Source organism: Sminthopsis crassicaudata, chromosome 2, assembly GCF_048593235.1.
Source record: "Sminthopsis crassicaudata isolate SCR6 chromosome 2, ASM4859323v1, whole genome shotgun sequence".
In the NCBI taxonomy this organism is placed as follows: Eukaryota; Metazoa; Chordata; class Mammalia; order Dasyuromorphia; family Dasyuridae; genus Sminthopsis; species Sminthopsis crassicaudata.
The window spans coordinates 672,041,166-672,055,873 of NC_133618.1; the positions used below are offsets into that span (position 1 = coordinate 672,041,166).

At 45.2% G+C, this 14,708-nt stretch overlaps 1 protein-coding gene across 1 annotated transcript in view; it reads right to left on the bottom strand.

Annotated features, from left to right (window-relative positions):
* Nucleotides 1-14,226, bottom strand: part of ASAH2 (N-acylsphingosine amidohydrolase 2) — a 61,824-nt gene extending 47,598 nt beyond the window's left edge. The window contains 4 exon segments of the mRNA XM_074284884.1: nucleotides 1,303-1,479; nucleotides 10,439-10,588; nucleotides 11,775-11,980; nucleotides 14,100-14,226. Of these exon segments, the coding sequence (XP_074140985.1) occupies nucleotides 1,303-1,479; nucleotides 10,439-10,588; nucleotides 11,775-11,980; nucleotides 14,100-14,226 (660 nt within the window).
* Between the last annotated feature and the right edge of the window lie 482 nt (nucleotides 14,227-14,708).

Here is a 14,708-nt window from a genome sequence, read left to right on the forward strand (position 1 = left end):
AGGAAGGAAGGCAAGAAGGAAGGAAGCAAGGAAGGGAGAGAGGGAGGGAGGGAGGGAAGGAGGGAAGGAAGGAGGGAGGGAAGGAAGGAGGGAGGGAAGGAAGGAGGGAGGGAGGGAGGGAGGGAGAGAGGAAGGGAAGGAGAGAGGAAGGGAAGGAGGGAGGGAGGAAGGAAAGAAGGAACTAGACTGCTTCCAATGTTTCTTCCAACTCTCGATTCTAGATCTCGTTCCCTGGTGATTCCTCTGAGGTTTCCTGCAATTCTGAGAGGCTGTGGGTCCCTCACAATCCCCCCCTTCCCCTCCCACAAGCGCAGCCTGGCTTGCAGTCACTGGGTGGAGGATGGAAGTGGGGAAAGAACCACCGCCCAGGGACTAGCTCCAATTGCCCCAGGAATGAGTCTTTGCAGGCAGTTTAGCAGGAAGGGCCGGGCCGCCATGTTTACTCCTCCCTCCCTCCCCAGGCTCCCACTCCTCTCTCAGCTCCCTTTTCCTGCTGACATGTAAGATCCTTTTGGGCAGAGACAGCTTCTCTCTGCTGGCATTTGTATTCCCAGCAAGTGCACCGTCTGCCCCCTGTCCAGACATGGCCAACTCTCCCAGATCCCACAGGTGGCTGTGGGACAATACTGTCTGTAGGGTTTTCTGGGCAAGGATCCTGGCAGGCTTTGCCATTTCCTTCTCCAGTGGATCAAGGTGGACAGAGGCATGACTGACCAGGGTCACCCAGCCAGGCGTCTCAGGCCACATTCGAACCCGGGGTTTCCTGGCCCCAGACCCGGGGCTCCCCTTCCAGAGCCACCCGGCCCCTGAGCCCTGAGTAAATGCTCGCTGAGTCCCGCCCTTTGGGCCTGGCCTCTGCTTATCAGTTTTGAGGATAAATAACAGCCTCATAATTCATATCTGTGATCTCACTTAGCCCAAGCTCCAGGCGGAGCTCGGTCCTAATGAGTGAATCATCCTCCTTCCCCATATCTCCACCTTCACCCCATTCCTCCGAACTCGGAGCATCCGAGCAGGAGTCAGAGGTCCTGGCTCTAATTCCAGCTTTGTCACTGATTGAAGGCCTGGCCCTAGGCAGCCTCAGTTTCCTTATCTAGAAAATGAGGAAGCTGCCCAGGGAATCTCAGGCTTCCCTACCCCTTCTGGCCCTTCAGAGATGGGCCCATGATTTCATCATCGTGGGAAACTTCCAGTGTGGAAACCTCCCTCCACTACACACAACAGCTTAAAACCTCGGGAAGGGGAAAGGGATGAAGAAAGGAAGGGAAGGGAGGGCCCAGGGCAAGGCAGCCCTTTGCCTACCTTCACAATGCCATCCACGATGAACTCAAAAGTCCTTTTGCTGAATCCCCCACTGGAAAGCACAAAGATGGTGTACTGGAAATAGCCCGCAGGCCCCGAGTGCGTGTGAGTGCCGCTCAGAACCACGTTTTCCTGGGTGTACAGGCTGCCATATTTGCTCTGCAGTCTCTTCAGTACCTTGAAGGAAAGGCATAGTAGGGTGTCATAAATGAAGGGAGGAAGGAAGGGAGGAAAGAAGGAAGGAAGGAAGAAAGGAAGGAAAGGAGGAAGGGAGGAAGGAGGGAAGGAAGGAGGGAGAGAGGAAGGGAAGGAGGGAGGGAGGGAGGGAGAGAGGAAGGGAGGGAAGGAGGAAGGGAGGAAAGGAGGAAGGGAGGAAGGAGGGAAGGAAGGAGGGAGAGAGGAAGGGAAGGAGGGAGGGAGGGAGGGAGAGAGGAAGGGAGAGAAGGAGGAAGGGAGGAAAGGAGGAAGGGAGGAAGGAGGGAAGGAAGGAGGGAGAGAGGAAGGGAAGGAGGGAGGGAGGGAGGGAGAGAGGAAGGGAGAGAAGGAGGAAGGGAGGAAAGGAGGAAGGGAGGAAGGAGGGAAGGAAGGAGGGAGAGAGGAAGGGAAGGAGGGAGGGAGGGAGGGAGAGAGGAAGGGAGAGAAGGAGGAAGGGAGGAAAGGAGGAAGGGAGGAAGGAGGGAAGGAAGGAGGGAGAGAGGAAGGGAAGGAGGAAGGGAGGAAGGGAAGGAGGGAGGGAGGGAGGGAGAGAGGAAGGGAGAGAAGGAGGAAGGGAGGAAAGGAGGAAGGGAGGAAGGAGGGAAGGAAGGAGGGAGAGAGGAAGGGAAGGAGGGAGGGAGGGAGAGAGGAAGGGAGAGAAGGAGGAAGGGAGGAAAGGAAGGAGGGAGAGAAAGAGGGAGGGAGGAAAAGAGGGAGGGAGAAAAGGAGTGAGGGAGGGAAGGAAGAAGGAAGGAAGGAAGGAGGAGGGCAGGGGTCAAAATGGGCATTCTTAAAATGTGCCTCCCTTCCCTTTGCTAGGCCCCACTCTTCAGAGGAGGGGGTCTCCTGGCATTCAGGTACCACAGGTGCCCATGAGAAAACAGGGATGAGCAGGAATGATCCTGTATGCCCCCCTCTCCTGGGGCTCGAAGGGTCACAGAGTGCTGCCCCCCCCCATCATCCCCAGAGAGCACCACTGGCCATGTTTTCCAGGTGGGGAAATTCTGGCACAAGATAATTTAACAATTTGCTCAAGATCACTGGGGTCAGGCCTAGTGCCTCAGTCTTTGGCCTTCCAAGCCAAGGCTCTTTCCACTGCACCACCCTACCTCTCCAGGGCTGTACTTTTAATCAGTCAATCCACTTGTTTAGGTCCCCTTGAGCATATGTACTCAGTGAGATCTTAAAACTCCATATATCAGGGTAGAAACCCTCCTAGCTGGAACATGAGAGGTCTAGGCCCATAAGGTAAGAGGGGGTGTTTCAGACCCACTGAGAGGGTCACAGAGGGGTACGGAAGAGGTCCCCACTGCAGCTGCCCAACCTGTCCCTGCAACTCGGCAGCAGTGGGAGCCGCCACAGCTCTATCCTCCCACTCCAATTTATGTTGCACTGCTAAAACCCCAGGATAGACCTGGCCCTGCAGAGAAGCCGTGATCCCAAGCCAGGAAATGTTAAAGTACCCAGCAGCCTTCTCTGAGGTCACAAGCTCTACTGGACACCCCACTCCTAGAATACAAGCTTCTTGTGTACACGGAACATTTCTTATTTGTCTTGTATCCCCCACATAGGATTGCCAGTTTAGAACCAGAAGACACTCAAGAGGTCATAAAGTGCAACATTCTCTCTTTACATATGGGGAAACTGAGGCTCATAAGAGTAAAGTGACATCCAGAGTTACCCAGTCAGTGAATGTCTGAGAAGGGGCTCAAGTGCACATCTTCCCAACTCTCTCTCTAGAGCTCCTCCATCACCATGTGCTCTTACACATATAAGTGCTTTTAAAAAATGGGTTGAATTAAAAGACACTGGGTTTGGGGTTGGAGATTTGAATCCCACTTCACTGCCTGTTGGACCTTCAGAGATCAGTTCACCATTCTGGGCTCAGCCAGAACACTCGGAGATCTCCTCCGGCTCGGAAGCTACAATACTGTGGGGTCATTCTGGACGGCGATGCAGAAAGGTCTTTGTAAACCTTCAGAGAACTTGAATCCTGAAGATTTGTTTTATTTTATATTATTATTATCAACTTTAGCTTAGAAGGAAAGAAAGAAAGGGAAAGGACTTGACCATGCTAGAAGAGAGGAAGTAACTTTCCCAAAATGGCAGATGGGGGATTTAAACCTAATTCTCCAACTTCAGAATCAACGTCATTCAATCAATCAACAGGCATTTATTAAGCACTCATTGTGGCCCAGCATTGGCATTAAAAAAAGTGAAGCCCTGGAGGAGTTTACATTTTACAAGGCCCGATGACACTGTTGGTTAAGTTAGAAACTAATTTTTCTAGAACGATTTTAAGCCATAGAAGATCTGGAGAAGAAAGAGGCTCCAAGTGTTTTGACTATTCAAAAAGCCAAGCATCACATAAGATGGATGACTGAAGGGAAAAATTAGTGGATGGATGGACAGATGATAGATGGAAGGGCAGATTGAAAAACCACAAAAACATAACAAAAGGCCAAAAACACAAGAAGGAAATGTTTTCATTAGCTGCAACTTCTAGAATAAAGATGACTTGCAAGCAAAAGTAAGTTGGCCAAATATAGGGAACTCTGCTAACGGGAAAAATGAAAAACCCAAGAATTCACTAGTCTCCAGAAAGAGCCCACATCCTAAGTCCCATGAGATAGAAGGACAAAGCAGCCGGTGAATGTTTTCTATTTCTTTGTTTTTCAGTTTCAGCCATTTCAGATGTTGAAACATTTCCCTGTTGACTCCAAAACTGGCATCGGACGCGAGGAATATTTTCTTTATAATAATGGACTTCAACTGCTTGAGGAAGACTCTTTGCCAAGAGTCCCAAAGTGGAAAAATTCCTTAGGAGAATGGTTATATAACTAATGAACTGGTTATGTCTTGGGAGCTAGGACGAGGAAAGATTTCTTGGGAGCACAGGATCTGGAGTAAGGAAAACGAGCCTTGCCCTGGATGTTCCAGGTTGTGAATCCATTGGAATGAAAGAACTTGGAGTCATGTTAAGCTTGGAGAGAAACGGCTTGAGTTTAAGGTCCCAGAGGAGCTGTCTAATCTGGAAGAAGCCCCCTTTTCTTCTCTTTAAAAGAAAGGATCGTATGAGATGGGTTTTCTCTTTTACCCCTGACCCAAAAAGCCCTTCACAGTATCCCTCCAACCAATCTTTCCAGACATCTCATAATTTGGCCTTCCGGCCAAATTAGCCTCTTCACTGCTCCGGGTTCCAACTCTGCACTTCGTCCAGGTTGTTATCCCTCATTCCTGAAATATATTCCCTCTTCCAGGTTCCTTCCTAGAATTCCTTAGCTTCTCCCAATGCTCCTGGAGGCCATGGATCAGCTGAGTAAAAGCAGGGCAGTTTCCCTAAGGATCTGTAACAACAAAGTATGGGGCTCCTGACCAGCATTTTATGTGTTTGCTCCATGTGGAGTTCTTCTTCTTTACATCTTTCACCACATGTAAAAGGACCTTTGTTCTCCATCTTCCACAATCAGTAGACTTGGCCTTTTGCAAATACTCATTCATTCAGCTGTCGGAGTCTGTCCTGCCCCTCGGGCACAGGGGAGGGAAAACTCTGGCCAAGGAACACTTGTTTTTTTACTAAACAAAATTTCCGTATGGGGGATGTGCACCATCCTTGCAAAAGTGGAAAACAGCCACTTGCACTATAATTTTACAGAAAAGGAGACCGAGATGAGAGGAGGAGAAAGAACTTGCCCATGGTTTTTTTTTTTTAGAACTTAAGTATAATTTTAAAAAACACAAACATTTCAAGTCTCTTTCCACTCCTCTGCCTCAATATCTCCCTTACCACAGCATCTGAAAACCAATACACCTTCAAGTTCTGCTTTCTCCCCATATGGGCAGCCTCACATTGGAAGGATCACTAAACCCTCTCGATTCCCTGGAATAATTCTCTAAGATGACACTGTCTCCTAGTGAGAAAGGGCATTTCTTTTTTGTTGTTTGTTTGTTTGTTTGTTTAAATTTTATTTATTTATAAAAATTTTTTGACATTATATATGCATGAGTAATTTTTTATAACATCACTTGTATTCATTTTTCCAAATTATCCCCTCCCTCCTTCCACCTCCTCCCCCTGATGACAGGCAATCCTATACATTTTACATGTGTTACAATATAACCTAGATACAATATATGGGTGTAAATACCATTTTCTTGTTGCACATTGAATATTAGATTCCGAAGGTATAAGTAACCTGGGTAGATAGACAGTAGTGCTAACAATTTACATTCACTTCCCAGTGTTCCTTCTCTGGGTGTAGTTGTTTCTGTCCATCATTGATCAACTGGAAGTGAGTTGGATCTTCTTTATGTTGAAGATTTCCACTTCCATCAGAATACATCCTCATACAGTATTGTTGTTGAAGTGTACAATGATCTCCTGGTTCTGCTCATTTCACTCAGCATCAGTTGATTTAAGTCTCTCCAGGCCTCTCTGTATTCCTCCTGCTGGTCATTTCTTACAGAGCAATAATATTCCATAACCTTCATATACCACAATTTACCCAACCGTTCTCCAACTGATGGACATCCATTCAACTTCCAGTTTCTAGCCACTACGAAAAGAGCTGCCACAAACATTCTGGCACATACAGGTCCCTTTCCCCTCTTCAATATTTCTTTGGGATATAAGCCCAGTAGTAGCACTGCTGGATCAAAGGGTATACACAGTTTGATAACTTTTTGAGCATAGTTCCAAATCACTCTCCAGAATGGCTGGATTCTTTCACAACTCCACCAACAATGTATCAATGTCCCAGTTTTCCCACATCCCCTCCAACATTCATCATTATTTGTTCCTGTCATCTTGGCCAATCTGACAGGTGTGTAGTGGTATCTCAGAGTTGTCTTAATTTGCATTGCTCTGATCAGTAGTGATTTGGAACACTCTTTCACATGAGTGGATATAATTTCAATATCATCATCTGAGAATTGTTTGTTCATATCCTTTGATCATTTATCAATTGGAGAATGGTTTGATTTCTTATAAGTTAGGGTCAGTTCTCTATATATTTTGGAAATAAGACCTTTATCAGAACCTTTAACTGTAAAAATATTTTCCCAATTTGTTACTTCCCTTCTAATCTTGTTTGCATTAGTATTGTTTGTACAGAAACTTTTTAGTTTGATGTAATCAAAATCTTCTATTTTGTGACCAATAATGATCTCTAGTTCTCCTCTGGTCATAAATTCCTTCCTCCTCCACAGGTCTGATAGGTAGACTATCCTCTGTTCCTCTAATCTATTTATGATCTCATTCTTTATGCCTAAATCATGGACCCATTTTGATCTTATCTTGGTATATGGTATTAAGTGTGGATCCATATCTAATTTCTGCCATACTAATTTCCAGTTTTCCCAACAGTTTTGGGAAAGGGCATTTCTTGATAAGAAATTACTCTACCATGAAATCACTCATCTGGTTAAAAAAAAATCGATATAAGAAGGAAGAACATCACTGATATTTTTGGCCTTCTCCCCAGTTCGAAGAATTCCACACTTTGGGAGGCTCTAAACTCCTTGTTGCTCCTGAACAAGACATTCCACCAGATTTTGAACACACATTTTCTCCTGTCGAGAATCCTCCTCCTTCTCGTCCCTACCTTCTGGCTTCCTTAACTTCCTTCCTGTCCACACTGAAACCTCAGCTTCTCCACTGGATTTTCTCTCAGTTCTAGTGCTTTTCTTCTGTGGATGAATTCTAGTTTATTCATTCTTTTTCTGTTCCTGTTTGTTCATAATTGCACGCTTACCTCCCCCATTAGCCATCAAGAGACTTGAAGAGTTGGGTGATATGTCTGCCTTTCCTTATATCCTCACTGCTTAGCATTGAGTCTGGCACATAGTAGGTACGCGATAGGTGCTGGTTGACTCAATTGTCTTGGAAAGAGCTGCTATCCGGCTTGCCTTCCCCATCTTCCTGCATTACTGCCTCAGACTTCACCCCTGATCCGCCATTGCACGGCAACCCAGCGCAAGCCTAAAATCAAATAATATAAGGCTGCAAGAATCTGAACCACAGAACAGAGAATTACAGAAAACTGAGGCTCACAGCAGTGACGGTCCAGATTGAAATTCAACAGAAAGTATGTAAACTTTGGAGTCAAGGGATGTGGGGTTAAATTTCACCACTGCCACATACTGGCATGGGACCTTGGACAAATGCCTTTCCCTCCCTGGATTACTGTTTTGTGTTCCATAAAATGAGTGAGAAGATCTAAATGGATCTCTGGATCCCTTTGGGTTTAAATCTATGATCCTATAAGATACTTCATAGAATTAGAATCACAGAATTTCAGAGTGGAAAGGGATCTTCACAGCCACATTGTCCAACCAAGAGACAAAGAAAATCTCCACAGGTGTCCTCCAGCCACTCCTTGAAGGCCCAGGAGGAGCAAGTCTCTGGAGGCAGCCGTTTCCACTTTTTATTATTCGTTCTTCCATCCTTGTACTTCCTGGTGCTAGGTCCAAACAGAACCCACCTCCTTCCTTTTTTCATGTCAGCATTCATTCAAATATTTGAACCTGCCTAAAATGTCTCTCTTGTCCCAGCTCTTCCAACCTCACAGATGCAAGACCTGTCACCATCCTAGCTGTCCTCCTATAGATTCTTTCCAGCTTATCAATATCCTTTTTTTTTCTGAGATAATTAGGGTTAAGTGACTTGCCCAGGGTCACACAGCTAGGAAATGTTAAGTATCTGAGATTAGATTTGAACTCAGGTCCTCCTGACTTCAGAGCTGGTGCTCTATTCACGGCACCACTTAGCTGCCCCTCAATATCCTTTGTAAACCAAGTTAACCAGAGTTAAACACAGCAGTCCAGACAAATGCCAACAAGAACAGACTTTCACTTTTTTTCTTGCTAGCCATGCGCTCTCTAAATGCAATCTCCAATCACCTTAATTATATTTGTTTGCTTGTTTATCGGGGGCTTTTAGAGTACATAGCACATTGCTTAGTTTAGTTCTACCAAGCTTGTAGTCCACTAAAAACCCCAGATCCTTTTCAAAATAACTGCTTCCTATCCATACCTCTCCTGATGTTATATTTATGTGTTGATTTTTTTGGACCCAAGTAGAAGAATTCACTTTCATCCCTCCTGATTCAGCCTAATGCTCTCTCTAGCCTATCAAAATGCTTTTGGATAATGATTCCTCCTTACCGTGTTAGCCAGCCCTCCCAGCTTTGTGCCATCTGCCTTCTATGTGTTTATTCAAGTTATTAATAACCAAGTCAATTGGTCCAGATTCTGAGACCAAGAAACTTGAAAACCTGCATTAGACCACGGAAAGGAGAGGTTATGAAAAATGCAAAAGTTAAACTATTAGGATGCCAAGAACAAAGCATCTCTGAAATGCTAAGCCAACAGAAAAAAAGAAGTCTCCATCCTGAGATGTTGCTTTTTTACAGCTGCTCCAGGGACCAGGAGTCTCTTAGAAAGGAACCTCAGAATCCCTCTTAAGATTCAAGTCAAGTCAGTCTCAGTCCTGAAGTCAGGAGGACCTGAGTTCAAATTTGGCCTCAGACATTTAACAATTCCTAGCTGTGTGACCCTGGGCAAGTCACTTAATCCCAATTGTCTCAGGAAAAAAAAATTCAATTCAAGTGCTACCTTGTACATAAAGGCTTTCCTGGTCCTTGACCCAGTGGTTTATATGCCCCCCTCAAAGAATTCCTTGTGGTTATTGTCTCCTGAATGAACACCCACAGATACCCTCCTGCTGCCATTTAAATATCTTCACAAGCTGGCCTCTTTCTACATTCTAACTTTCTTATGCTATTCCCCTTTAAGCACACCACAGTTCCAGCCCTCAGCCAACTTTGTGTCCATCTCTGTGGCTTTAGTGACTGTCCCATGCCTGGAATGTCCTTCCTCCTCTCAGCTTCAGAGAACTCTGCCTTTCCTTCCAGATTAAGTTCAAATCTTAGTTTAGCTTCCTAATCCCTGACTAGTTAGTACCCTTCTTCCTCAAACACTCTTGGACTGGTTAGCATATACTCTACCAGGATGTATTTACACATCTGTATCTCCCACTAGAGTGAAAACTCCTCAAGGGCAGGGCCTGTTTCTTTTTGGTTTTGTCTCCCATGCACCCAGAATAGCTCCTGACATACAATAGGTGTTTAATACTTGTGTATTGGTTGATAGATATATGTGCATACTTAGTTTTGTACTAGTGTCTCCCCTATTCGACTATAAACTTAAAGGCAAAGACTCTCACTTTTATTTTTATATCCCTGGGGCTTTCGAAGCGGTGCTTGATATGTTGGAGACACCTAAAAAATTCTTGTGAGCTGATTGATTGGTTAGGAATAAATAGAGCATGAAGGTGTTCTAAAGCGCTCACTCCTGCTGTATGGGTCAACATGCCTGTGGTAGGATCAATCTACCAGGATCCTTATCAGGTGGTTAACCTGGTTGGTTGGTTTGTTTGTTTTAAAGGCAAGAAGCTATTCCTAAGACTTGGTTAATCAAGAACATTTCCAAATAAAAAGTGAAGGGAGCCATTAAACCCTACACCCTGCACATTGTCTACCATTATCTGTGTTCTATTGTATTTTATTTATTTTTTTGTTTCCCAATCACATATTTTTCCGGTTCAGACTTCAGTCTGAAAGGATCATGGGTGACATAGAGCCAGCCGGTCACTCTGTTTGCCACCTGGTCCAAAGAGGCAAGGATCAAGCTAGCCCAATAAAATACAGAAAGGGCTAGTCCATGGGGTTCCGGTGCCCCTCAGCTTTGGGGCCCACAACTATTCGAACCATTGATGGAGCCTTGCTAGGTATCCTTTCCCTGCATGGCTCATGGCTCATAGAATCTATGCCCAAGAAATGCCTGCTCACAGCTGGACCTAGTCTGGCTTTGGCTGGAAAGCGAAGCCCATGGATGAGGAAGGCCCTTGTGCTCTTTCTATTTGAGGGGGGCATTTTCTTACCTCGAGCCTGACCCGCTGGGACACCATACCAATGTCGATGCTGACAAAGACCACTCGCTTCGAGGCGTCCGGCTCAGCCAGGACAAAAGCCCTGCTGTAGAGCCGGGTGAGGATCCCTCTGGCCGTCTGGCCGGATTTGGCATAGCCCATCTGGAGGGGAAGAGAAGCCAGTTACTCCAGGTGGGAAAGAAGCCGGGACTCCAGGGTGCATGGGAGCCCGGAGACCCCAGAGCCCAACCCTGAGGATGTCACAGGAGACGCCCGTGATGGGGACTTCCCAGAGGCCTTTCTGAGACAGCTCAAGCTGTCAGGGAAGTTCTCCTCACACTAAATCTCTAACTTTACTTCTCTGCATTTTCCCCTCATCATTCCTGGCTCTGCTTTCTAAAGCCAAGTTGGACAATTCCAGCCTGCCCCACAACAGCTCTCCAGATATTCAGGAACATGTAGCTGGAAGAGACTTTAGGGGCCATTGGGTCCAACCTCCTTATTTAACAGATGCAGAAACTGAGGCAGTGAAAGATCACATGACTTTCACAGGATCTAAAGCAGGATTTGAACTCAGGTCTTCCTAACTCCACGTCCAACATGTGATCCAATACACCGTGCTGCCTCATGCTGCCCCATAAGTCTTCTCTCTTCAGATTAAACATCCCCAGCTCCTGCCTGGTGATCCATACAGGAACCGTGTATGTGTATGTGTGGGTGCTCCCTCACACAAATCTACCAATCAGAGAGCAAGGTCAGTTACAGATCACCTGGATGCAATTTTTTTTTAACCTCTGACAAAAGGTTCTCTCTCAGACTTATAGCACAGATTGCAATCAACCACCTCTGCAGCTTAGAGAGTTAAGTGGAAGCAGAGAGAAAGCTCCTGGATCGCCTATTTGACTCCCAGAGGAACTGTGGCAAAATAGATGGAGCTCTGGACTTAGAATCAAGAAGATCTGATTTGAATGTCATCCCAGACACTTCCTAGCTGTGTGACTCTGCACAAACTACATAACCTCTCTGATCCTTTCCACCTCTGGCACTCTGGAATTAATTTATCCCCAGTGATGGACATCAGGAAGATAAAAGAGAAATGGACCCAATCCAACATGGTTCCATGCTTTGCTGGAGATGACTGAGCTCTCACTGAAGAGCTCTGAAATAAGTCCAACTTGACCCAAGGAAACCTGTGTCTGTCTTTCAAGAACTAGCCCACCCAGACTGGGAGAGACATCACTCAGTTTGCCAGAAGATAAGGGATTTTTTCAGCCCTAGTATGGCCCCACCAACAAAGTAAATCCTGAGGCATTTCATTAAGTCCACAAATTGCACAGGGCAAGCCTACCAAGGGGATGTCTGCCACTTGTCCCGTGCAGTCGGCTCGCCCAACACCAATATGGTAGCCACTGAAGTTCTGGAACAGAGGAGGGCTTTGAGTAGTGGTTGTTGAAGGAGCTTGGGTGACTGGAGGCCGTTGGGTGGGTGGAGGACCTTGAGTTGTTGAACTGTGGGTGGTGGTAGGGCCCTGGGTGGTGGCAACAGAACCATGGCCTGTTGAGTACAAATATAGAGCAAGACATTGCAGGGAAGATGCTGCAATGAACACTGAGCAAATAGTTAATCCCTCTTCACGACTGACTCTTGGATTTAGATATACAAATCACGGTTCCACATAATCTCTCACCCAGAAGCCACCAGGTGAGTGACAACTGCAGGCAACCAACAATGTACGCTTTTTCCAACTCAGACGGGAAATGTTTTCAGATTATGTCTCAAGCCCCAGGAAAGCAAAAGGTACCATGGAATCCCGACTCTCTCATTTATAGTCTGTGTGACATGGAGGAAGTCACCACTCCTCAGGGATTCATCTTTCCTTTCTGGAAAATGAGGGGGTTGGACTAGATCGCCAAGAAAACTCCAAATGGGTTCACAAGGAGTTGGTGCAATGAAAAATGACGGAATAAAGAGTTTGTTGAATTCTACTCAAAAATAAATAAATAAAAATAAAATTAAAAAAGAGTTTGTTGAGTTGGTGGGGTGGAAGTAAGGGTGGTGGATGACAGGCTGGTCCTCCATTTTAAAAAAAAAATCATTTTAGTGACTAAATGAAGGATGAACTGGAGAAACTTGAGCAAGCAGCCCAGCCCCACCCCCAGCAGCTATTGCAATAGTCCAGATTTGAGGTGATCAAGGTCTACACTGGTGTCAGGGGATAAAGGGGTCATGAGATGTCCCAAAGATCAAATTGAGAAGACTCAAAATAGATTGGATTTGGGGGCTAGTGAGAGGAGTCGAAGATGACAACCATATAACGTATCTGGACGACTGGGAGAATGATAGTGCCCTTAACAGCAATAAGAAATGTGGGGAAAGGTGATCCTTCTCTAGTAAAGAAATGAGCTGACTCATGGAAAGGCAACAGAGAAACAAAGACTGGGTCTGAACTTGAAGCATCAAATTTGGATTTAAGTGCTATCTGCTGCCAGCTGGGACCCTGGAAAAATTGTCCGGAGCCTCAATTTTCTTCTGCACCAAACGGAGACAGTTCTCTTTGCAAGTTTGTTGGGAGGAAATAATTCATAAAGAGTTCTATGGAGAGGGGTCAGTATCATTCCCAATGCTTTATTTCCATTTCTTTCAATGAATATTTATTAAGTGCTTGACTGAGGGAAAGACTGTGGGGCTTTGAGTCAAGAAAGATCTGCGTTCAAATTCTGCTTTTGTTACACACAAGCTGGATGACTCTGGGCAAGTTCCTTGTCCCTGTCTGAACCTTAGTTTCCTCATCTAATGTGAAAAAGGAGAGGTTGTGAACAACAGTTTTTTTGTTGTTGTTGTTGTTTTGTTTTGTTTGGTTTGGTTTGGTTTGGTTTTTTTTTTTGTTGTTTTTTTGGCTGAGGCAATTAGGGTTAAATGACTTGCCCAGGGTCACATGGCCAAGAAGTGTTAGGTGTCTGAGACCAGATATGAACTCAGGTCCTCCTGACTTCAGGGCTGGTGCTCTGAACAAAGAATTTTGAAAACATATAATGCTGTAAAAATTCAAATTGTTTATGCAGAAAACTCAGGCCTTATGGGCAAAAAGGTGACCATCAGAACTCCTTAGAGGTAGAGCAAACTGGAGTTCTGGACTCCACAGAGCTGGAAGAGAACTCGGGCATTATCTATGAGAAGCAGTGTCACTCAACAAATAGTGCATTGGACATGGACCCTTCCAACCTGGATTTATATTCTGACATTTGCCAGCCGTGTAACTGTGGGAAAACCAGTTCACTTCTTTGAGACTGTTTCCTCATCTGTAAAATGGGATAATAACACCTACCTCATAAACTCAAGAGGAGATTCTGAGGATATTGAGGGGCTGCAAACTCAAATGCACTCTCCAAATATCAGCTATCCTTCATTAATACCCAGCCCCCTCATTTTACTGACAAGGAAACTCACCTAAAATCACACAAAAAGAAACCACAGAGTTGGAATTGGAAACCCAAGCTTTCCAAATCCAAAGCCGATCTCCAGCCACTCTGTGCGTCTTACTCAGATAATTCCATTGGGAGTGCCCAATGGGTCACCATCAGTCCCTTATTGCAAGTTCCCAGATCTCCATGAATCTTTCAAGACCAGATGCTCCAGGACTGGCCAAAGGATCTAGAAACGTAAAGTCACTTGCCTTTATTGTCTTCTGAGACCCCACTGGTGATGAAGAGCAGAGTCAGCAGGCCCACTGTGATCGCCGTCATCAGCAAAAGGAGGAAAATTAGGAAGATCTCTAGACTGGAGAAGGTGCGTTTGGCCATTGCTCTCTTCCAGAATCACGACTGGAAAATAGGGATCAAGAAAAGAATATGGAACAACAAGGGGAAAGGCAATTACAGTCCCAAATCAATGCATAGACTCTCCAAGAACCCACCCCTCTCCCAATTGGGGGAATCCCATGGGGGCTGGCATCCTCCAGCCAATGATGCCGTCAGATAGAATTATGTCGCTCAATGAGCATGTATAAGAGCTTACAATGTGTCTGCCATTGTTCTAAAACTGGAAATACAAAGAAATAAAAAACCTGGCTCTGCCCTCAAGCAGTTCCCATTCCCTTGGGGAGCAGATTTAGCACAGTTCCTGGCACATGGGAGGCATTTCATAATATATATTGACTAACATGCAAAAATTCTACATACAAAATCTGTCCAAGAGAATATATATATATATATATATATATATATATATATATATATATATATATATATATATATATATATATATATAATAAAATTAAATTAAA